The following is a 24,099-nucleotide window of genomic DNA, read 5'->3' on the forward strand; positions in this document are numbered from 1 at the left end:
CATGAAATAACATCTTTCCTTAGCAGTTAACACAAAGATTTTTCACAATTTGTAAGCATGGTTGTCAAGGTTTCATGTGCAGGCAGCCAGCAGAGACAAACCGCTGCCAATCCCTGCTATGAACTAGTTACAGTGTTGTAAAAATTACTTTGATTTGCAAAGCTATTCTAGGGAGAATGAATCTATGGACCTACTCTGCAAGGGCACAGTACACCCTAATTCCAATATAGCTGCATCCATAGTTAACTTTATTCTCACTCTTCTGGCCCAGGTAATTAGCCAATATTTGGGAGAAAAACAGAGAAGGGAATCAGAGGTATTTAATATGATCCTGTTTATTGCTAAAGATCATGAGGAACTAATAATGAGTGCCAAGTACCTTGCTTATGTTTTTCAAGTTCAAGCTCCTTCTCAAGATCACACTAATTTATTTCCCTCACCTGCTCTACATTTTCTGACAGCTTTATGCTTCTCACATACAACCGTAATCTAGTTGGTGCCTCAGCTTTGCAATATTCTTTTAGTTGCAAGAGAAACTCCTCTTATTATTTATGGGTTAAATTTTGTTCAGTTTTCCCATCTGGCTGCTGTACCAGTTTATGGCTTTTATTCTTTCAGCTGTCATGCTCCATAAAGAAACTTAATTGCTTTTTGTACTCCCCCAGAAAAAAGAAGGTCTACCATGCCCTTCAACCTCAACAGAGTCTCCCAGGTCACCCAGCATTGCCAATTAGTGACAGTCTTCCTGGGTCCATATAAGCATTTGCAATCGTTTCTCAAAACCACGGTTTGGAGAACTATGAGAGAATGAAAAATGCCTTTACAATATTTTGGGACCAAATAGAATAAATCCAGCCTATTACCCACCTCAGTACTGATCTCACCAGGTATCTGCAGCTGCCACTGGAAATGGTAGCTGTAAGTTGGCACTCTGAGAGGAGAGATTGGGTTAAGAGGACCTGCGCAAACACTGCTGTAACAAGCAGGTGTATGCACAGCTCACCTTGTCCCATCAGATGTACTTTTATTTCTATACTCCAGAAGAAAATGTCACACACAATGTATGCACGAAGCTGTCAAGCGAACTGATGCCTTTTGCATCCTTGAGTAGGGATGACTGCGCACTCCTGGATGAACCGCTTTCCTTAGCAGAAAGGTTTGTCTATTACATACAAGTACGAAGATGAGATCTGCAGGGCCATTATCTAAACAAGGCTTCACAGAAGGCGGCACTCATGTCTCATCTGTGGGTATCCGGGCAGCCTGCAGAGCAATTCAGAGCTCCTCCGGCGACATCTTCCTTGAGCGCCTGTTGTGACAGGGGCTGGGGTGCACACCACAGACCCACTCGGCCCTCTGAGACCAATGGCACAGCTGCCGCACCTCAGAGCCCGCGCCCTGGAGCGGCAGGTGCAGGGGTGGCCGTGGGCAGGGACACGGGCCGGCGTCACACGGCCTCACCCACACCACCAGACGCGGGTGGCGGAGGACCCCGTGCAGGCCGCGGCCCAGGCCCGGGGCCGCCACCTCACGGATGCACTCCGCGCCAGGCATGCCGGGTACTCCCCGCCAGGACTGCACGTCCCGCCGTGCCCCGCGGGTGGCGGCGCCGCGCGGGCCCCGTAGCCCCGCCCACGCACGGCGAGGCCGGCCGGCTGCGGCACGACGGCATCCGGCGTGGGGCGGGGCGGGGGCACCCCCGGAACGTCACGCGGCGCATCCAATCGCGAAGGGGGAAGCAAAACTGCCGGCTTTCAAATCCTCCGCCTCCCCCCCTCCCACTTCTCACCCATCGTCCCCGGCGGTGGCGGCGGCGTGAGGGCTGTGGCGGGCGCCACTCGATCGCCTTACCCGGCAGCCAGCGGCGGGCGCGGAGGTGAGGGGAGGGGCGGGGCGGGGAGGTGGCAGCCGCCGTTGGTGGCCGGGGGCGGGGGGTGCGCGTGAGGTGAGGCGATCCAGCGGACTAACACACCCACACCCCCCCTCCTGCCGCCGCCCCGGCTCCTCGCGCCGGGGGGGCGGGGAGGGAACCCCTCGCGGCCCTCCCACGCGCAGGCGGGAGTACCCCCGCGCGGGTGCAGGTCGCGCGTGCCCGGCCGCGGGAGCCCCCTCCGCGTCGCCGCTCTCCCCGCGCGCCGGGCGCCACGCGGCACGGCGGGGGCTACCCGCGGCGGGGGCGGGAGCGGGGCGGCGGGGGCCGGGGGGGGGCGCGGGGGCCGCCGCGGGGAGCAGGTGGCGGCGCGGCCGGCGCTCGGCGGCTTCCTCGGGGGGGCAGCGGCGGCTCCGCGGGCGGCGCGGCGCGCTGCCGGGCTGGCCGCGGGGTAACCTTGGGCTGTCACCCGGCGCTGCCGGGGCCGGGCCCTCCGCTGCCGGGAGGGCAGAGCAGGCCTCTCCTCAGGGCAGCGCGGCAGGTAGCCGCTGCGGGGGCTAATTAAAACGTTCGGCTGAACCAGCTTTTTTTGACCGTCAGGAAGCCTGCATCTTCGTACTGTCCATAAGTAAGGCGGAAACCGCTCTTCAGGCGTTTCCAGATCTTGGTTTTATTTCCCAAACGTACCCACTTTTCAATTTAATTTTTTTTTTAAAGCTTTCCCTGGGGAAGAACTAGAAGTGAAGAGACGTCTGGTAGGTTGACAACTGGGTGTGGTTAACATGTTGGCAATAAAGTCTGCTCCGGTTTGTGGTGATGAATTCCTGGTGTTGAAATTAGGAAGAGCCTGTGTGTAAGGTAGAGACAGTAAAAGGGGATTTAAGGGAAAGAGATGCAAAGGGAGTGTGTATGCCTCTAAAGTATGGAAGAGCACCATAGTGAAATAGAACTAACTTTTTAAACAGTAGAGCGATAAGGTGTTTAAAAGCAAAACTAATAATTGAACTAGGTGAACAGATGCCTGGTAGGAGTGGAGTAAGTTATGCAGGTGTCTTTCTACTGGCAGCATCTATGTTAGAGGAGAGTCATCCGAGACAAGTGATGTTGATCAGCTTTGGTGACTTTTTGGGTTTTTTCCCCGTGTCCAAAAGTAACACTAAAGTTAATGAAAACTGAAGAGATGATGTGCTCTGGGAAAGCTGAAGGCTTCACAGCTAGGTATCAGGAGGAAAGTATGTACATCCAACTTGCATTTATGGGGCATTTTAAAACCAGTGCTGTTAAGCACAGAGTTGCAAGTGTATGGAGCCACTTCTAAGTCAGAAAAGAATGGAAGGGAATCGGTTTGCTCTTGTAGGAATGAACCTTTATCCCTTCTGACACCTGAAGTCTGTTTTATAAGTATGTTGCTTCTAAACGCTAGTTGTATGTAGTCTTTTACGCCAGCAGGGGTTAAGAAACATGCTCCATTTATCCTGCTGAATGAATGGAGGCCAGTTACTTCATGCAGTGATTGATGTTCATTAAATAATGGTATGCAGATGCTACTAGACATGGCTAGCTTCAAACTTGTGCCTCAAGGCAAAATGTTTGCTAATCAATCATCAGTGTAAGATCATCCCGTTTAATGAGTGTGATGAATCTGTGTGGGACATTGGAAAGGAAAGAGAACCCACAAACCTGATGATGTTTTCAGCAACTCAGTGTTTCTAGAACTGTGCTGACAAGGGCACTGCTGGGGATATCACTGAAACGGAAAAACAGCTGTTTTCATTCTAGCTTGCTTTGGATAACAGGGGAAATGTGCAGCGTGTATAATTAAGGGATGGGGTTTGGGGACAGAAATGTTATGTTTGAGTTGTAAAATTGTTGTGCAAAGAGTAATGTCTTAAAGTGGCCTTAATCCATAGTTTTAGGTACTGGTTATTTATGGAGTGTAACAACTCCATCGAAACCCAAGTTCTGTCAGTTTTGGAAGAATCAACACCACATGACTGGCTGGCTTTGGAATGTTAATCTAGCCTAGCTGTCATAAGTGAGCTAGTGGGGAAAACACTAATGACACTGAAAACTCAATTGGATATCTTGGGAACAAAACCCACAGTGTTCAAATAAATATAATTATTCATACAGATTATATATTGTAGTTTGCTTTTCTTATGTTAATGATTTCTTTTAATTGGCAGCTCTTAGCACTGGGAAAAGCAGAAAAATGGCATCAGAAGACATCACTAAGCTTGCAGAGTCACTTGCCAAAACCCAAGTGGGTGGCGGACAGTTGAGCTTCAAAGGCCAGAGCCTTAAACTCAATACAGCTGAAGATGGTAAGAGAAAAATACCCTTGTGTTTGGGAAGTGTCTCACTGAAATTCTGAAGTCTTGTAGTAAACCTGATGCTAATTCTGTATGGACAAGTCATAATACTAGCTGCGATGCAAGGGGGGTTTGGCTACAGCCGCTTCTGATAGCAGTGTTGCCTTCCCTTCTTGTGCCCTGCTTTGATGTGGTGGTATTACAGTTGGCAGTATTGGGGGTTTGCTCCCTGATGTGTAGTTCTTGTTTTCTTGGTGAGAACACAAAGTCTTTTAACAGTCACTGTGCATTAGAAGTTGGTGCTTCTTTTAAAAACAGTAAGCAATTGGATAACAGCTCCTCAAACAAGTAGATGCTTCGAAGACCTGCACAGAGTAACAAACAGGCTGATATGTTAGTCTGCTGCAGTAGTCCAGTTTCTTTCCAAATTATGACCAATTTGTTAGACTTTTTTTCTGGAATATCTCTTGCTGGTATGTGTTTCACAGGTAAGAAAGCTTTGCAGTGGCTGCTAGTATAGTAAATACCTGGAGAATGTGTTTATAGTCTTAGATCAACATTTCTGCCACACCAAGAAACAGCATGCTCTTCAAAGAGGTTATTTGCTATAGTGCGTACCTCTTTCATTGATTCCAAAGGTGGTGCTTTTTTATATGCTGTTTTAGTAGTGCAAAGCCACTGAACTGTGGGGAAAGTCTTTGGAGCTTGGGAATGATAACACGTGCCCATTGATACAAGAGTCTGCAGCCTGCTCCTGTGTATTGCATAGGATTACTGTAGAGTTAAATTGTTCCACCCTGACATGCTTGCTAAATAGGCATCTACTTCTGTCAGCCAGTGAGAACTTCTTCCTGTTGATGTGGCATCAATTCTCATCAACTTTAAGCTTAGTCCTTGCATCTTTGTAGACATATGCACTCTAGCTCCTAAACAGTGTGCTGAATGGCAGAGGAATCTTACTTAGGAAGTAAGGAAACTTACTCTTGCAAATAGGAGGATGGCTATCAACAGTACCAGAAACAAATTATGAAAAGGCAGGGTGGGGAATAGAGAACACTCTCTAATGACCTGACACTTTAGCTCTGCTGCTCCTTTTGCTGTTCCAGGATTCTTTCAGATAATGATCATCTGGTTTTGCTAAGGGTAGGCTTGAGCAAGTATTGCTGCATCGGTGTTACTGTGGTACCTGAGGTGATAGTTAAAAGGCCACTAGACTATATGCTTTTTGCAGCTGAAGAAGTGATCAAGCAAATTGAGGAATTTGATGGTCTGGAAGCATTGCGTCTGGAAGGCAACACAGTGGGTGTGGAGGCAGCAAAGGTCATTGCCAAAGCCTTGGAGAAGAAATCGGAGCTCAAGGTGAGATCCTTGAGTGGGAAATGGTAAAGGGGAAGAAGTAATGTAGAAATACTGAAGGCCTATCTATGCTCTTCCTGCAGTAGCCTGCCTTGAGTTAGCCTCAAAGCTTGCTTGGTGGTTCTTCCAGTAGGAAGAAGAATCATAGGAAAACATGGCAGAACTTGGGGACTTTGGGATAATGGGAACACTTTCTGCATTCGTAACTCTTCCCGTTTAGAAGGCTTCTAGTCTTAAAGCTGGGAAGCTGTGCAAAGAGCCTCTCTGCAGAGGCAGCATCTGTAAACAAACTGTGGCAACAAAAAGTTCTAATGGAAAGCTGGATGAGATCTTCCTTCTGGAGAAGGGCTGAATAGGGAAGAAATAATGGAGAAAATGCATCAGGAGGCTTTTCTAAGCTGTTTCCCTACTATTGTTCTAGCCTAATGCTAGGAGGATGCTGTGCTGCTAGAGGCACTGTCCATTGCAGGAGAAGAGTATGAAATAATGATTCATGTTAGTCACCCAAAGGTGGCTTTTCCAGCCAGTTCTGATTGTTGAGCTCCATACCTTACTAAAATCTGCATTCCTAATGTATCCTTCAGTTTCCTGCTGATTTTTCCTGTGGCGATTTTCTCAGCAGAAAATAATTTCAGCTTGAGTACAAGCAAGCAGTCTTGTATAGTGTTATTTACAATGTGCATTTCAGTGGATTTATGTCCTTGCAAGTGAAGTAATTGTAATGTTAGTTCTCATAGCTCTTTAGTACAATCAAATGACAAACCCAAGGGAAGGCAGACAGTATTAAGCTGTCCCCAGTAATATAATGCAGCTTGTATGTGTAAACTTCTGTACAATTGTGTTGTCCTAAATATTTTAATGGTTTCTATCTGTGTTTCTTAGAGGTGTCATTGGAGTGACATGTTCACAGGGAGACTAAGGTCTGAGATACCTCCTGCTTTGGTAAGTGAAAACTAGATCTGAGAATTCTGACTAATATAACTTCTTTTCTCACCTTCTCATGCTTTTTGTGGGAGTATGATGTTTTTTTAGCACAGAGCTGATCTTTCTCTATGCTCTTAATGCTAAATGTCCCAGGTGAGTGATTCTTTTCTGCTCCATTTGTATGAGATGGAGAACAGTTGATAAAAGGCCAAATGCAAGTCCAAACTAGTGAAGAAGCCTGTCACTGGATAGAATGGTAACTAAGCTTTCTAAATAAAAGGACATGGCCATCTCTTCCAAGCATATTACAGAGCTCCCTGCCTACTTGAGTCCAGTGAAGCAAGAGCATAAACTCAATAGAATGAAAATTATTTTTTAGCAGGGTAAAGGGGGAAACTCATTTTGAAAATCGTGTATTTGACCTAAAGGGCTGGGATAACTTCTTGGTAATTGCCTTATAGCTATCTTTAGCTTAATTTACAGCTAAAGCTAGAGAAGTTGTGCGAAGTTTTATTTCCCAATGCAGCTTTGCCAAATGTCTTCAAAGTGGAAATTTTTTGCAGCGTCACTGTCATACCTAGCTGCTGCAGTGTTACTGTCACTAAAAGTCAATCCACTCCCTCCTTCCCACCCACTGCCATCTGTTACCTTGCAGATCTCTTTGGGGGATGCACTCATCACTGCTGGAGCCCAGCTGGTGGAGCTGGACCTGAGTGACAATGCCTTTGGGCCAGATGGTGTGCGTGGCTTTGAGGCACTGCTGAAGAGCCCTGTGTGCTACACCCTGCAGGAACTCAAGCTCAATAACTGTGGCATGGGCATTGGTGGTGGCAAGGTAAGGGCTGTCTCCTTTTTGGGAATGAGGTCAGAGCCAGGACTTGGCTTCAGACTACCCTATGCAGAATCACAGAATGGTTGATGTTGGAAGGGATCTTTGGTGATTGTCTAGTTCAACTCCCCTGCTCAAGGCAACTAGACGAGGTTGCTTAGGGCTGTGTCTAGTCAGGTTTTGGATATCTCAGAGAATGGAGACTTCACAGGCTCTCTGGGTAGTCTAATCCCAGTGTTTAACAACCCTCACGGTAAAAAAATTTTTTGTGTTCAAATGGAATTTTCTTCACACTGGTTTGTGTGTCACCACCTTCTTCATCCTGTTACTCTGGCTTTTCTTACATATGAATAAGATCTCCCCCAGAACCTTATCTTCTCCAGCCTTAATAATCCCAGCTTTCAGCACTTACCCAGTGTGGAAAAATTCTCCAATTCCTTAATCATCCTTGGAACCCTTTAGATTCACCTTTGCATGTCTATGTAGGAGCCTGGAAGTGGATGCAAGTACTTGAGTGCATTTCACAGGGCTGAGTGTAGGAAAAGGATCACTTCCCTTGACCAGCTGCAAGTGATCTAGGTTATTCCTCCCCACTTGAAGGAGTTTGCATTTCCCTTCAGCTTAATGAGACTGTTCTTCCTTTTCTCTAGTCTTGAGATCCTTTCCCTCCACATGTTTTCATGGGTAAATTTCTGAAGTATGAAAAGCTCATCTGTTTTTCCAGCATAGGAAAACGGGTTCTATCTTTAAAAGTTAGATTCCATGTCAAGGGAGCTAGTAGCCTTGCATTTGAGAGAACAGTATTACTGAGCCTGCCGCTAAAGAGATGCCTGTTGGATGAGGCAGAAAACTGGGACTGTCATCATCACTAAGGCCCTACATGTTTGCCTGTTTAAGAATCAAATGTTCTTAATGGAGTCAGTGTGTCCTAGTGTTGCAAAATTATCACTTGCCTAAGACCATAGTGTGCAAGTATTGTAGTCAGTGATAGTGTATATCCCACTGTAGAAGTGGGTATGTTTCAACTGTCACTGAAGTATTTCTTGAGTTGGATATACAAAATACACTTGGATTCCTTCAGAATGAGTTGCTGAGGCAGTATAAATTGCTTGTTTTATCTTTAGATATTGGCAGCTGCTCTGAAAGAGTGTCATAGGAAATCAAGTGCCCAGGGCAAGCCTCTTGCTTTGAAAGTATTTGTAGCTGGCAGAAATCGTCTGGAGAATGATGGTGCTACTGCGCTGGCTGAAGCCTTTGGGGTAAGTACCAAACCAGAGCTTCTTCACAGCAAACTGGAGCAAGGTATGTTAAGTACCAATGTTAAAGGTAATGCACACAGAGCTTGCCTCAGCTTGGAGGCAGTGGCTGGTTCTTGGTTGACTAAAGTCTTGATGTTTGCTGAAACTGGAATCTTCAAGTGCAATTAGAATTGATGAGTGAATGTTTCTGTGACCTAGGCTTCCAAACACATAACTAGTGGCTGTGTAAAGTAGTGGCTTGAGGGAGAAATAGGATCTCCTGAGTAACTTAATAGTCATCCTATTCCTCCTCCTCCTGCTGCTAATTTATTTGGCACTGGGTTGGGTGTACCAGCTGACCTCTTGACTACTTTGCCTAGTTATTCAATCATCTGGCAAAAATGTAGTGGTTTTGCTAGGATCATCATGTAAGGGCTTTAAATGCTATGTAGCCTTCTCTAGCTGTCACTGACCAAATTGCACTTTTGTTGGAAGAAGAGGATTCATTGTGGTTGGTGCCACCTAATTCCCTCTTCTTTCCCCATTGCAGCTAAAAGTGACTTCTGAATTATAATGCATATTGTTAGGTATATTAACAATGGTATTAGGGATTATAGGCTATTTTTTTGTAGAGCTGCTGGATGTGATTTTGACCAATTGGTGATCGTGGCAAAAATAAGAATTCTTAAATACTTAAGGTGCATAACAAAGTGGCTCATGAGAAATTCAGACTGAGTGGCACTACTAAAATGGCATTCATTACTGTGTTTTGTGACACGCTGTTTAGTCCATGAACAGTGTTTATACTAATCTTACTGGTTTGCTTCTGCAGTCAGGGCAAAATCTAGAACTTAATTAGAAAAAATGCCATATCCATTGATGTTGCTTGGTCTATTTCAGTGTTGAGCCCCAGGTGAAGAGCTCTTTTTTTAAGGCATCTAGAGCAAGCATGCTGGGAGGGTGCTACTTGTGACTTAGGGGTTTGTGTTGATCTGATTGCCATGAGCCTGCAATTTTGCTTGATTTGTGACATAATTGCTGGTAAATAATTCTGTGTAGAAGAACTAATGGAGTCTTGAGTTCAAGGGAAAATAAAGCAAATACTAGAGTGGAGCACTATACCGTGTTGAAGTATGTCTCCTAAGAGCTTTTTTCATGTACATCCTTTCCCAGATCATTGGGACCTTAGAAGAGGTCCATATGCCACAGAATGGAATTAACCATCCTGGCATCACGGCACTGGCCCAGGCCTTTGCTATCAACCCACTGCTTAAGGTTATAAACTTGAATGACAACACCTTCACAGAGAAAGGAGCTATGGCCATGGCAGAGGTGAGTTGTTCTAAGCTGTTGCTTTGGGTTTGTCTTCTGCCTCCCAGTCTTCTCAAATATAGCTGGCATTAGCACCTCTGGGTTGGTGGAGCCACATGCCATGTTGCAGTGGAAAAGCTGGCCTTTCAGGAGTAATAGGACATTCATTTACTTGCATGTCTGTATTTTGAAATATGTTGTCTTGCAGACTCTGAAGGCACTTCGTCAGATTGAAGTGATCAATTTTGGAGACTGCCTGGTGCGTTCAAAGGGCGCTGTTGCTATTGCTGATGCTATTAAAGAAGGGCTTCATAAATTAAAGGTATTGTTGTCTTGCTGTTCAGCTTTGAATCTGTTTTGAAAATGCCTAGTTTCCCATTTCATGTTTTTCTGTCCATTCTCCTACTACTTCTGATTATTTTAAAGTGGGATTCACAACTCGAAAGCAGTAAGCTGTATTGTAGATCAGTGGCATTGCCATGTACACCTAAGGCTGTTCTACATGGAAGTGTACCAGTGGTCTGTTTAGACTCGGCTTGATGTTTTTTTGAAGTTGTTGGTTCAATTCAGCAAGTGCTAATCAAGAAATCTGACAATGGAAGTATCTGCTTTTGGAACTTCTTAGAGGGTCATGAGTGGGAACAGAGACTTTCCTCTTAAATAGCTTGTAATCTCTAGCATTTCTGAGTTCATACAGTTCATGTTTTTTCTTAGGACACGTATCAAAGGTCCAGATATTTTTAGGGTTTTGGCAATACCATAGCCTCCCACACAAGCATTTGCACAGGACTTCCGTTTGACAATGTTCTAGACAGGCCTAATTCCAGCCAGTAATATAAGTAAGCTAGGATCTCTAGAAACACCTGCCATGGATCACAACTGCACTGGGACATATGCTGAACACATAATTCTTAATCTTGCAAGTTTACAGTCAAAGACAAAAATTCAGCTTGCTAATACTTATTTATGTATATGAACCTGGTACTTTAGGGTGTGAGATCCCTTGCTCAGGCTTCTGCTGATTCTACTGGAGCTTATCTGAATCTCCCAGGAAAACTTAAGTAAGGATTCTAATGGGGGTATTGAGGTGAACAGCCAGAAGTTAAATCCTTTTTTTCTAGAGCAGAAGTGGCTAAGGGAAGGTGGCATGAAGCAATCATAGCTGATTCATCCCGTTCAAGGACTGCTTCCCTTTTGCTGTTAATATTAAATCTCTTATCAGGAAAGGACTGATTGAGCGCAGTGTGGAATGGTGGGGTATGATGTCTGGCTGTTCAGTAACTTTACTCTTACTAGTTTGTCCACACTGTTTCTCTGCTGGCTGTGTTTATCAGAAGTAGTATCACTTGTAGTTTGTTTTTTGAAGGCCTTAACTTCCAACTGAAGTGTTCAAAAGCAAGTATACAGTCCATTTAGGATAGTAACTACCTTTCTTCAATAAGACTTACTGGTGTGTGAATTCTGGAATGCTCTTGAATAAGCGAAGGTCTCCAGTCAAATGATTACTAAGGACTGAAATGTCTGCTACCTTCTAGGGCAGCAGTCAGAATGGTGTGGTCTCTGTAGCTATTTTAGTAAAATGGCTACCTTCAGTAGGGCTGCTCTTAATAACACTATGTTTCAACATGTCTGTGTTAAGTATATGAAGTAGGAGTAGGTGTCGGGTATTATTTCCAATTAAAAATACTACTTTTGGTAGGAGCGTCTTCAGATGAGTCTTCCCTGAACACTTGTGAGCACATTAAGCATATCGGGATGGTAGATGTTAATAGGAATTGTGCAAAAAAATGTTCTGTTTCTTAGGAACTAAATTTGTCCTTCTGTGAGATCAAACGAGATGCTGCTCTGACTGTTGCTGAAGTTATTGAAGATAAGGCAGAGTTGGAGAAGTTGGATCTCAATGGTATGTAAATTTGTTAGATTAAAGTATGTCTAGTCTGATCCCAACAAGAAACCACTAGGAAGAATGTTGACAGTATCATATATTCTAGTCTTGCAATTGTCAGCATTTAAAAAAAAAAAGTACTCTGAGCTGAACTTGGATGACCTTGGGACAGGAAGCAGTTAGATCCTGGAAGTTTTCTTAAGCCATGAACTCAGTTAATTGTTAAAGTTAAGCAGTTTCAGTATGTCTTGAGGTGCAAAGATTAGCCTAATACCTATAGCTGTTTTCAGTAAAACTTTACTGGAAAATTAGGGGGTTTGCTTGTTTTCAGCTATTGTGCAATGCTGCTGAAATTTATTTAACAACTGTTTGATTCTGATAACTGAAGACTGAAGTCTGCATTGCTGCCTCTAAGGTGTTATGTAGAAATGACTGACAACTTTTCAATTTCAGAAATAAGAGATAAACAAGAATGTACATAAGTTCATGAGGCTTTTGCTGTATATCTATTAAGTCTGCTTCCTTTCTTCTGTCAATCCAGGTAACTGTTTGGGAGAAGAGGGATGTGAGCAACTCCAGGAGATCCTTGAAGGCTTCAATATGGCAGCTGTGCTGGGATCTTTGAGGTAAGCAGCATACCAGAGTTTAAATTGGGAATTTTCTGACAATTCTCATCAATGTTTTCATTCACCTACATCTTAAAACAAGAACTGTAACACTCAGAACACTGGTCTGAGTGTGCAGTGTGGAGCACAGTTGAAGGGTTCCATAAGCAGGATAAGCCTTGTGTCGTCTTTTCATTGATGGACTTAGTGTTTAGTTATCTATTGCATTCCTTGCTCTTTGCTTGCCATCGTCAGCTGGGTGGCTGAAGCCTGTGTTAGAGATGGAGATTAACTTCTTGCAGTAATACTTGAGGGGAGATTGCTTTTTTGTTCTCGAAAAAAGTTGAGTTCAACTGTACAGGAATTACAGGTGTGTAATTAACATAATGTTTTAATCAATCCTTAGTGATGATGAAGGGGAAGAGGAGGAGGAGGATGAAGAGGAGGAGGAGGAAGAGGAAGAGGAGGAGGAGGAACAGGAACAGCTAAAGGAGATAGGACAGGGAGAACAGGAGTCACTGACTCCTAAGAAGATAATTGATTCACAGGTAAGCTTCCTCAGCTGAAAAAGAGTAAAAGTGAGATCTGAAGTGAGTCTGAACTTGGAGTGCTGGCAGGCATTCACATTCCCTGTGGGCTGGCACTGTAGAAACAGTCAGGGAGATAACACAGGAAGAAAACAGATGACTTGCACACTTCAGTAAAACATATTTATGTGCACACGTACATGGAGGGAAAGGCTTTGTAGCAGTTGTAACAAATGTGTAGAAAAGTGGTGGAAACATTGTAAGTGCAATGCCATGCAGTTGTGCTAGCATGTTCTGACTGTGCCAACTCTGGGCTCATTCCAGCCTCAAATAGTTTTCAAACAGAACAAATCCTGACCTGATGTACCTGTCCTATGTACCCTTGCTGCTGAACCAATTTACTTTCAAGACCAAACTTGAAAAGGTTTCTGCCTCTTTTAGGATTCAACTCCAGTGCCATCTCCTCCTGTGGACATTGCCACATTCCTTGCTTTCCCATCACCAGAGAAGCTGCTGCGACTAGGACCAAAGTGTTCCGTAATGATTGCTCAGCAGGTAGGTGAGCTTCTGTGCTTGATTGTCTTTCAGAATCATTTAATCCCCAGAGGTGATAACTTTCTCTCTTGAGACTTAGATTTGTATCATCTCCCCAGTGATCCTGAGGAGCCTTATGTAAGCAGATGATGCAATTCATCCTTGTACTGGCACCAGAGCTTCTGCGTAGAGTAACTTTATTTCAGTATTGCTTACACCTTGTGATATGGCCAAGGAAAAATTAATGTCCTTCATCTGAAGGATGTAATTCTTGTCACAGCCCTAGCAGAGACCCATCTTCTGTAGCTGGTGAGCAGTGAACTGAATGGTCCCTGTTTTTTTTCTTTTCAGACAGATACAGCTGATGTAGAAAAGGTAGTTTCAACTCTCCTAAGGATATCATCAGTCTTCAAGGATGAAGCCCCAGTGAGAACAGCAGTGCATGAAACAACAGGTGACTGGGCCTTTCTTCACTTAGTGGTGTGACTTGCTTCAGTGTCAAGGACACCACTGCAGTGCAAAGGAAGGCCCCTGGGCCAATGGGCCAGGCCATTGGACTGTTTTGTTCCCAGCAGTTTGCCTCCCCCCAGAAAATGAAGTACCAAGCTGTGCCATGCTGTTCTGTGGAGTGACAGTAGAGATTCATTCTGAACTCGGCATATCTCGTGCTTCTGAAGCTTGATGCTGAGTGTTTGTTGTAGTTGCTGTCTTCAGTGGATCTATGCTGCCCTTACTGCATCTCCTTGGTGCTAGGCTGTCAAAGGCCAGTAGTTCTGTGTTCCAAAGTCAGTTACTTTTTCAAGGCTATTTATTGAAAATGTTTTCCAGGAAGTAGCCTCTCCATGTAGTATTAAGAGAGTGTAAAGAGAGACCTCTTAGTTAATGTCTCTTACCAGTCTGAAACATCTTTAATTTCTTTAGGAAGCAGAGATTTGCAACATGGGGCATGGCACAGAAAATGTACAGGCAAGGACTGTTCCTCTCTGTGTATTGTGGAGCACTGATTCAATTAGGTCTGATTGTGTGGACTAATAGTATCCCTTCATGTTCTCACTTGGAAACAGGAATTTCTGAATGATCCTAGGCATCTGACCACTGACTTCCAACTTTTTCAGTCTTAGTGGTACAGTTCTCCCATACATGAGCTACCTAACAATATTGTCCAAAAGAATTAGATCAATTATTTTTAAGACCACTTAGTGATTTACTGCAAACAAACGTGCATTTCCTTAGCTCGGAATTTATTAGTTTGGAATACATAGATGTGGTGAAACTGTTAGCTGTTATCTGTAAATCAGTAAAGTAATGGATCTGTACAGTTGGTTACGGGTCCAGTTAGCCAAAAATAGTCAGTTGGCATCTCTTTGAGCTAGTACTGGCCTTGGCTCATGCCCATTATGAGTTGTCTCCAGTGAAAAATGAGCACAGGATATTCCTGTTGTCCAAAGTGTGCTTGTATATGAATGTAGCTGTTCTTTACTACTCCTGCTCCTGAGGGAAAGGTAGAACCTGGCAATTACTTTCCAGAAAAGGTAATGTCAGCTGACAGTGAGATCCTGGTTAATGTCTGACACTGTTCTACAGCTGCTCTAGTGGGTTCTGCCCATTCTAAGAAACCAGAATGGTCAGAGGTCAGAACAGGTGCCTTGCCTACTTTACAGACATGAGAAGCTAAAGCACTGGTTTGCCTATAGCTTGCAACATTGTATTTTGCAATATTGCAGAACATTGGTCTTGAGGGAGCCCAGAAAAACAGCTGAACAAGCTCTTAAGGTGTCCTTATTCTCTGAGGTTTCAAATGGAAGGTGAATTGCTGGCCTTTAAAATGTTATGGCCCTAACTCTTGTTTTACTTCATCTGATTATATTAATATATGTATAAGCATGTATGCACATAGCATGCATGTTCAAATGCATTGAGTAGAGCATTGTGCTGCATAGGACTGAGCTCAAATAGGATCTGAAGCTTGGCAGTGTGGGAATTCGGGGCTTTTTTGTGGGTTTTGTTGGGTTTTTGTTTCTGGTTTTCCCTTGATTAGGCCTTGTACTTAAGGACTGGGTTTCACCTGTCTCGGTGTTTTAGAGATTATACCTAGTCCCTGTAGTGACAACTGGAATCTTAACAGATACTACCTTCCAAAACTCCTTTTACGGTTGATATTCATTGAGGTCCTGTATTGTCAGTCTTGATCTTAGTCTGTAACAGCATCCCTTTTTGTATTGTTTAATATGATGCATTGTTATTTCTTTTAGATGCCTTGATGAGAAAAGCCTTCACTTCTGCCACATTTAATTCAGATGCGTTCATCACAAGTCTCTTGATACACATGGGACTACTTAAGGTGGGGAAGCAGGAAAGAGTTAAGTTATGGTCTCTTTAGGCTGTCAAAGACCAGACTGACTGGGTTTTGGGTAATTATGTTGCCATGGAAGCAGCTGGGTGCCTGTGCATGCCTGATGCCCAGGGACAATGGAAGTCTGCAGGTCCAGCAGAAATTGGAAATTGCAAGGTTGCATTAGTATGAAGGAGGTGTCAGCTCTTTATACCTCTTCTGCTTAATATGTTCTGCTTTCTTGGTCATCCCCTAAAGGTAAGGAGGGTCAGGTAAGGAAATAGTGCTGCTACTGGACTGTGGTGTCTAAAAAAAAAAAAAAGCCATGTCCAGGAGTCTAATCTACAATATTGTTAGTTAATGTGGTCCTTTAGGGCATCTTACATGATGGCTCAAAAATATATATCAAACTATTTATGCTAGATCAGTAGCATTCAACTTCATGCTTTGGAGTATCTTTGCCAAATGCTAGTGTTAAATACATAGTTACAGGGAATAAACTTCCAAGAAAAGATGGAGGGTCAGTAGGAAACTTGTGTGTTGCATTAGAGTACCTGTAGCTTTACTTTTGGTGAAGTGACTGGGGAGAAGCTTAAGTGCCTTTGCCTACTTGTGCTACAACGGTTAATGCCTCTCACTGCCTCAAGACCTAGAAGATGAGAATGGAAGCTTGGACCAAGACAATTCTAGACCACAGAACAGCCATAACCTGTTATAGCAGCCTGCTCTTTATTAGGTTTATGGATTTCCTTCTGATAATATCCAGCTTGGGGTACAGACAATGTTGACATGCTTGGCTACATCTTAATTTCCTAAAAATCACTTGTCCAATGAACACAGAGAAAGGTGGTTGGACCAGTGCTGAGCTTCCCACTGCTCAGAACCCGAGATGGCTTTTTGTTTTGCAGAATACTTGTTTTGGGGACTACTACCTACCTCTTTACCAGTACAGAAAACAGCAAATATGCATGGGGCACAAAGCACAGACTTGTGCTTGGGGAGAGTTCTTTCAGGCCAGGAGGTGGCATTGATAGTAAAGCCCTTGAGGATCAGCCAGCTGATTGTCATCTGTGGTATAAAGGACTGTGGATGAATTAGGCATGTGTGGAGAGGGAGCAGCTTCCACTCTGTTCCACACAGCTGGAAGCACATGAGCAACAGATTCTTAGCACAATGAACTGCAAGAACATATGCCTAGGAACACAGGTTTAGAGCCTGTCTATAGAATGAAGAGCTTTAGTTGAAATGGCAGTGGAGAAATAAATGAAAAATAATTTAAGAGTTGGGACATGTAAGTTAGCATCATGTCAGGAACAAGAATAACTTAAGCCTCATGTAATAAGCAGGGAGGTGATTATTAGCTTTGTCTTTCATGTAATTGTGAGACCAGTTCTAGGAATACTGCATCAAGTTCTGGATGAGGCCTGCCAAAAAACTGGAGATGGTATAAAAATGAGCTACAGAATAATACAAGAAAAATAAAGCAACTGAATTTTTTGAAGTCTGAAATTCCTTGGGAGATGACTCTTGACATGGGGCATCTGAGATTTGGCTGTTTCACTTATAAGTTTATTGCTTTCCTTTCCCCGTTACTACTGCTGTCAGTTGATAAATACTAGAATGTTCTTGATGCTGCTTTATTTCAGTTGCTAGTGCTGGGGGGCTATGGAATTGGCTACATTCTGTCTTGAGGAACAGTTGTACTTAATCTAGTGACCAGCTTTCTGCTACAATGTGTGGGAGCACTTCATTCAACAGAATTCATTGCCTCTGAAATACAGTGGATTAGATAAAGTAGTGATCCTGATGTCTGACTTCAGATTCTTGTCCTTTTTCTCAGAGTGAAGAGAAGATCAAAGCTGTCCCAAGCCTCTATGGTATTCTTATGACCTTGAACCATATGGTCCAGCAGGATTATTTCCCTAAATCCCTGGCCCCAGTTCTCTCAGCTTTTGTCACAAAGTGAGTATTGTACTTGCCATGCAGTCTTCTCTGTGGGAGCTAGTGAAACTGTTTGAGGGTTAATAGCTACATGCAAGCTGTTCTGTTAAAGCCCACTAATTACCTGTTCTGAAATTAAGGATTAACAGTTTAATGGATCTCTACTTCTATCTTGCTTACTCCAGAATGCAAGGTTTAGAGTAAAAGAAAATAATAAATATCTTGATCCTAAAGAAGGAAGCCAGCATTGCAGCTGACTGGCTCTGAAGCAGAGACTGCTAATGCCAGTCACAGAAGAGGTGCTCCAAGCTTAGGGAAACCTGCTGGGTTTCTAGCCACTGCTTGAGTGAACTCTGAGTACGCTGGATCTAACTGTACCCTCTAAATTATCCTTCTGAGTATGAGGGTCAGCAGAGCTCTTCAGTTGTCATGCTCTGTAACACTGGAACACCAGCAGACCAAAATGCTGCAAAACACAAAGACTGAATTTGTTTCCAAATGAAACTTGCTACTGTAACAGCAACAAGGTTAGTGCTTTATTTTTTTCTGAGAACTAAATTGAGAGCATAAGCATTGGAGAAGCTGCTTGTACTGCCTGCCTCTGTTACTTCTAGTATAGGTATAGAATTAACCCTTGCCACCACTAGCTTTAGTTTCTTTGATGTATTAAAGCATAGTGTAGTAAATGCGATAGCTGTAGAAGCCGTATCTCTACTAGATTAAATCGGTGTGAACTTCAGCATTGATGAGACTCAGGAAAAGCACACCAAATAGACCTTCCCTTAGGAGAGGAAGGATTAAATGCTACTCTGCAGTCAAGAGGAGAAACAGTCCAAAACCGTCACCTGAGGCAAAACCAGCAGAGGTCTGAAATCCATTTGGAGCTTGGTGGCCATATAGGGTGAGAGCAGCTTTTTAACAGGTTCCAGAATGAGGCTTAAGCCTTCCTGATTTTTGTGGTATGGGTAGTATGCAGATGCTTAAGATCTCTTGCTGCTGAAAGGTAGAGACGTCAAATACTTGTGGTCAGTATGAGACACGGGTGATGCGGATGCAGTCAGATACTGGTAGTCAGTCTTTTCTTGGTTCTCCTGGGGTTAGAAGCAGGCCAGTTTGGATAAGGGAAGAGAATTTTTCCAGGCATTGGTATGGCTGAAGCTGTCAAAGCTGGTGTGTAGCAGTGATATGTTTCCATCAACCAGCCATGCTAATGTCAGGTTTAGAAAATAAATCCACTAGCTTGTTTAGTACACATGTGTAAATGTTAACCCAGAGGCCCTTCTGGCAGAACAGTTTGACTGCTCTCCTGTCTTTGGCTTGGTCAGGCTAAGAATTAGGCACTTACAAGCCAATGACTATATGCTTTACCAACTGCACAAGTATACCTCCAACTCCATCATATGCTTAAGGAAGAAGTATCAGGGCTTGCAGTGTGAAGTTGCCCAGACAGATGACTGCATTTCTGCAGTTTCCTTCATTGCTGCCTGTACCTGTGATCTTGCTTGCAGGTTAAGTAGATATGTACAGCCTTAAATACCAGCCCTAGAATAAAGGTGAAGAAAGTGATGGCTTGCTTCAAGCTGGGTCAGGCCTAACTAGTGCCTGATGATCTAAACAAGTACCACATAGTATCTGTCAGCCCCAGCCCTCCAAACAGAGGATTTAAATCACTTGGAGCTGGAAACACAGAAAAAGGGGACTTTGGTTCAGTGCATTTGACCCTTCTAATTGCTTATGTCAGGTTCCAGTGCCTAGAGTAGCCTCATAACTCAACTTGACATGTCCTTTTAGACAAACTTGCTCACAAAAGATGCTTGTGTCCCTCTCTGTGTGTATGTAGGCCTCTCCCAGGCTCCAGGTCTGAAAAATACCAATGAATGTCTTTCATCTGTACATAATGCTGTATATGACAAGAGTAAAAATCTAATCTTAATTAATAAAAACTCCATTGAATCTATAGCCAGCGTTTCACTACAGGAGCGGGAAATCTCTTTCTGAAAGTGTGAGATTGTTCAAAGGTTCTGAAAAATTGTGTGAGAGCCAAGAGCATCTCACAGTAGAAGGCAGAACTGTCTGCCTTTGGTATGTAAGGGTGCTAATGCCAAGCCTGTAGTGTCCCTGGTGCTGTGAAATTCTTGGAGCTGAAGCTTCCTCTGATTTGGAAACCCTTCTGCATGGTTTGATATGGGGAAACTCAAGTTCTGTGCATCGTAATGAAATCAACACTATGTACAAGCAATATACTTTTATGTTTTATAAATATATGTATGTATTAAAATGCTTTCCATAAGGGAGCAAGGAGAACAAGTATTAAATCCTTTACAGTTGCCTGGAGAGAAAATAACAGTTAAAGAACCACAAAGTCCAGTTAAAACAACTTCTCAATTAACCTGCACCCATTGTCTTTCCGTAGAATTCAGTCAGAATAAAATCATACTCTAACCTTAAATCAAACCTTTAACTGGTTAACTTAGTAATTTGCAGAGCTCACTTGGGCTCTGTTTCTGAAACAAATCTAATTCTACTCTGTCAAACCCAGGAGTTCTTCATTTGCAGCAAACTGGTGTGCAGTTTTTGTGATATTTTCTAGGTTTCTCCTTTAGGATTGCAGTTAGCCTGTTTGGGCCTCTAGAGCTGTAAAGTTCTTGCAGCTGTTTAGGTAGAGCTCTGCTGCCTTTTGTTGCAAGGGGCTGGCTTCTGGCATAGTCATTCTCCTTTCTTTTGTGACGATTGTGATGTTATTGGTAGCGTTCCACATTCAAAAATAAAATTGTGGGTAGACTGTAAGCAGCATCCATCTTAGTCTGGTGGTGTGGGTCCTTATTTTCTCTTTTTTTTTTGGACACAAGAGGGTGCTGTGAATCCACACGTGCTTTTCTGTAGTTTTTTTAGGTGGAGACACTGGAAGTATGTGAAGGCCTGCCTGCTTGTGACTTGCTGGAGCTGGTGGTGTTTGGTTTTTTTCCTTTAAGTGTTGGGTTTTTGGGGATTTTGTTTACTGTTCTTTACTGTTGGATTGGATGATATCACTGGCCTCTTTCAACAGTCTGTAGCACAGAGCAGCAGGTAGTTCTAACTCCACAGCAAGTAAAAGGAGGCTCTTAGTGTTAGAGGAGGCGTGGTGTTAGCAGTGGAGGCTGAGGGAGCATGGCTGTCATCAACATCATCATCCTTTCGACTTCCAAAAACGGGGAGCTGCCTAGGCAGAATCAGCCTGCTCACTGCAAACAGGGCTGGGTCTTCCAAGGATGGTCACTGAAATATCTCACCCAGCCACTTTGAAGAGAAACTGCAAGTTGTAATTGTCTGTCCAGTGTGGGGCATTGAATGGCTCTTGGGGGGAATAAAAGGGGTTAACTCTTCTCCAGGATGTGTTTCTGTTAAACTGCAGCAGACAGGGAGCCCTATACCAAACAAGCTCTGCAGCTATTGCCCATGTGCTATAAATCTAGAAACTAACTTCTTGCTTTTACCTGGATATTCCAGTCTTTATTTCGGCTTACACTTTCACAAATTGAGTGGACTTGACTGTTATTAATAATCAAGGTTATTTTTCTGTGCTGCGGTGGGAAAGAGGTAAAACTAATTATTTCTGTTCTCAGAACAGTGGAGAACACTGGATTAAAATTATTGGACGAAGTTCCCTTATGGGTGGATACAGATGATTAGTTGTGGTGATGCTTAGAGAACAGTTAGCCTATGGAAACAGAAATATGTGTTACTGGGAGGTGATGGAAATGTTAGGGAAACTTAGCTCTGTGTTAACTCTTCTGTGACTTTATTTCCTTCATCTAGTTTCAAGGAGCAGGTTATTCTGCGTAAGGTAGGCCTTGCTATTGCAGTCTCTGGGCCAGGCCCTTTCAGATGGTGCTCTGCAGGTTCTGTGGGCTATACGTAAGACACCCAGAAAGATGGCCCAGCAGAGCCAGTCAGGTGTTTCTTGGCCATGGTGGGGAGGGCAGGAGGGTTATAGTGCCTCTTTTAAAGACTTAAAAAGCGCTGAGACCGAACTAATTATTGGGTCCTAGATGGCAGGAGACCTGGTGAGAAGGTTTGAGTATGAGCTGACTTGTCTTCTGTGTTTTGGTGGCCCTAAACTGTGGAGCTATACTAAAAATAATCCTTGCTGGAAGGGAGGAATGGGAATTTTCACCCCCCCCATCCACTTCATTCTACCCAAAATGAGACGGGGCTGCAGAGATCGAAAGATCTACTGTTGACTTTTGTACCTATGGAAATAAATGCTCTGATTCTTGGTTGTTGTCTTTCTAACTCAGCAACAGGAGAGTTTTCCACAGCGAGCTCTAAATAGGAAGCAGAGATCAGCGCAGCAATGAGGGAATGGCTTGAAAACAGATAAACAAGGGGAAAAAATGCAGGCTTTTGGGCATAAGCCCAGTATGTTTGAGATATCCAACTTTGAATGAGCAAATAAAATACTATAATAACTACTTTGTAGCATTTAAATATCTCTCTTGTCTTTTTCACAGACCAAACCGTGCTCTTGACTCCTGTTCATTTGCTCGCCACATGCTCTTACAAACTCTCCACCAGCTGTAAGAGACAAGAGATGTGCTGCTGTGCCCTTCCCTCCTCAGAGGACTTGTCAGCAGAGAACTCAGAACTGCGTGGTGGGAGATGATCCCAGAGCCCATACAGACATGCTGTCCTTCTTCCTTTTTTTTCTTTTTTTTTTTCCCCTCCCCTTTGTAGGAGGTCTGTCCTTCCTTCTGCTTCCATAAACTTGGACAAATCCTGCTGAATTTTTTTTTTCTACTCATGAAGTGACTCCCTGGTCTGCAGGGCAAGTGCTTATGCTAGAATAAGTCAGTGCTGCTCTGAGCTCTGTATGAATTGAAGATTTCTCCACTTTGGTTGCATTGGCAAGGGTGTGCCAAGGCTAACACGGGGCCCAGAAGTGCTCTCATCGGGATCAACCCAGTTGTGTGTGTGTTTTGTTTGTTTGTTTTATTGGACTGACTCCTGCCTGATACCATTCAGCATCGTGCAAGAGGAAGGCTACGTTGCTGCTGCCCCTGCTTCTCTAGGCCGGGGGAGTGCTTGACCCCCTTCTGCTGCTGCCGGCTCAGAGGGGCAAGGTGTGCTCCCCTTTGTTTCTTCTTTCAAGTCCTTTTGTCAAAAGCAGTGTGTGGCTGATCTGTATTTTAATATACTACTCCCTTGCTGCTGTGGCTTGGAATATTTGTGTAGTGTGGCTGACCCTGGTGGCCATTGCTTAAGGGAGCAAGCATATTTTTCTTGTAAATTTTTTTGCCATTGCCTGTGTTATTCCCTCTTCCTACCCTTCTCTTGTCCCTTTCCCTTCTCTTCCTAATTAAATAGGCTTGGTTTGGAAATGAGTACAATTCACGAAATGCCTATGTAATATGTGTGCCCTTTCTCCTCCCTTTGACAAAACACTGGGACTCTGTGCACTGTTCACATGTTTGAAAGCTGAGCATGTGTAAGAGCTTCAAAAATGAGGGCTGTGCTGTTTTTTCTTGGGTAGGGCTGTGCTTTTTTCTTGTGTTGAAGGAGTAGCAGGAGCTGCCCCTAAATCTCTGTATGGAGGATAGTTTGTGTGCCTATGTACTTGCAGTACCTGCCTGTACCACTCCTGAGTACACAAGCTTAGAGGCTGGTTCTGCCGCTTCTTTCAAGCCTTTGCAAACCAACACATCTCTTTAGGTAGCAAGGAGTTGTTCCTTTCTTTGTTTTCAGTTGCAGGAGACTCTTTATCCTAACTTAGCTGACCTTACCATCAATATGCAGAATAAATAGGGCTAGTACCAGGAAGCAGCCAAGGAAATGGGGTTTGCTGTCCCTTTGCTGTGAGGCAATGTGGACCACAGCTGGCAGGGTGCACGTGCTTGGCCAAAATGCAGGAAAAACTGGTGTTAACTCCCAGGGTGTGCAGGCACCACAGAGGGAAAAAGGGGCGTGGGGCACTGGATTGAAAAAAAAAAAAAAAAAGTATTTGGTATGTACAAGACCTGCTTGCGGTACTGGATTGAAATAAAGTGCATGGTATGTGCAACACCTACTTGCACACGCTCTCTGCTTGAATTCCTCCAGGTTGTGGTCCTGTTCAAGGCAACCACTGGTGAAACTGGGGTGGCTGTGGGAAGTTTTGTGCAGCTGTGACCCGGCAGGGTCAGGAAAGTGGTGTCTTGTTACTCTGACAGGGGACATGCTGGTCTTTGTGTAAGAGTAGTGTCCCTTCATTAAAGCCCTGCCTCCTTTGCCTTGTCCCATTATGTTCCTTCAGCTCTCTGTTGCAAAAGCCGATCTGTTAAGTTTTGCTACAAGCTTGAGGACAAAACAGCCATAAAAGAATCTGTGTTTTCTGTAAGCCTTGAACCTAGTGTAGCTTTCCTTGAAGCTCCCTTGCCTGTTGTTGCTCTTCATGTCCCTCTGCCCTGGAGGAGGGTCATG

At 43.9% G+C, this 24,099-nt stretch overlaps 2 protein-coding genes across 3 annotated transcripts in view; one reads left to right on the forward strand and one right to left on the reverse strand.

Annotated features, from left to right (window-relative positions):
• Positions 1–1,548, reverse strand: part of ZC3H7B (zinc finger CCCH-type containing 7B) — a 52,574-nt gene extending 51,026 nt beyond the window's left edge. The window contains exon 1 of the mRNA XM_055807613.1: positions 868–1,548. The gene's annotated coding sequence lies outside the window, so the exon portion shown is untranslated. The remainder of the gene's footprint in view (positions 1–867) is intronic.
• A 184-nt stretch (positions 1,549–1,732) lies between these two features.
• Positions 1,733–23,024, forward strand: RANGAP1 (Ran GTPase activating protein 1). Of its 2 annotated transcripts, XM_055808328.1 has the most exons (17): positions 1,742–1,876; positions 2,588–2,625; positions 4,057–4,194; positions 5,414–5,541; positions 6,421–6,480; positions 7,118–7,297; positions 8,416–8,550; positions 9,703–9,861; positions 10,049–10,162; positions 11,644–11,743; positions 12,267–12,351; positions 12,737–12,878; positions 13,299–13,412; positions 13,743–13,845; positions 15,644–15,732; positions 17,564–17,685; positions 22,155–23,024. In XM_055808328.1, the coding sequence occupies exons 3-17, from the start codon at positions 4,083–4,085 to the stop codon at positions 22,222–22,224; spliced, it is 1,713 nt and encodes a 570-aa protein (XP_055664303.1). In that variant the 5' UTR covers positions 1,742–1,876; positions 2,588–2,625; positions 4,057–4,082; the 3' UTR covers positions 22,225–23,024. The 2 variants fall into 2 exon arrangements, with proteins under 2 accessions (XP_055664304.1, XP_055664303.1); XM_055808329.1 differs by lacking the exon at positions 2,588–2,625 and having other exon boundaries at positions 1,733–1,876.
• The last annotated feature ends 1,075 nt before the right edge of the window (positions 23,025–24,099 follow it).

Source organism: Falco peregrinus, chromosome 6 (assembly GCF_023634155.1).
Source record: "Falco peregrinus isolate bFalPer1 chromosome 6, bFalPer1.pri, whole genome shotgun sequence".
NCBI classification, from domain to species: domain Eukaryota; kingdom Metazoa; phylum Chordata; class Aves; order Falconiformes; family Falconidae; genus Falco; species Falco peregrinus.

Excerpts from the sequence above, each read along its gene's own strand:
- RANGAP1 (XM_055808329.1), top strand. The coding sequence starts at position 4,083 with ATGGCATCAGAAGACATCACTAAGCTTGCAGAGTCACTTGCCAAAACC. Across the intron at positions 4,195-5,413 it reads ACTCAATACAGCTGAAGATG|CTGAAGAAGTGATCAAGCAA; the intron begins GTAAGAGAAAAA and ends TGCTTTTTGCAG. Across the intron at positions 15,733-17,563 it reads TACACATGGGACTACTTAAG|AGTGAAGAGAAGATCAAAGC; the intron begins GTGGGGAAGCAG and ends CCTTTTTCTCAG.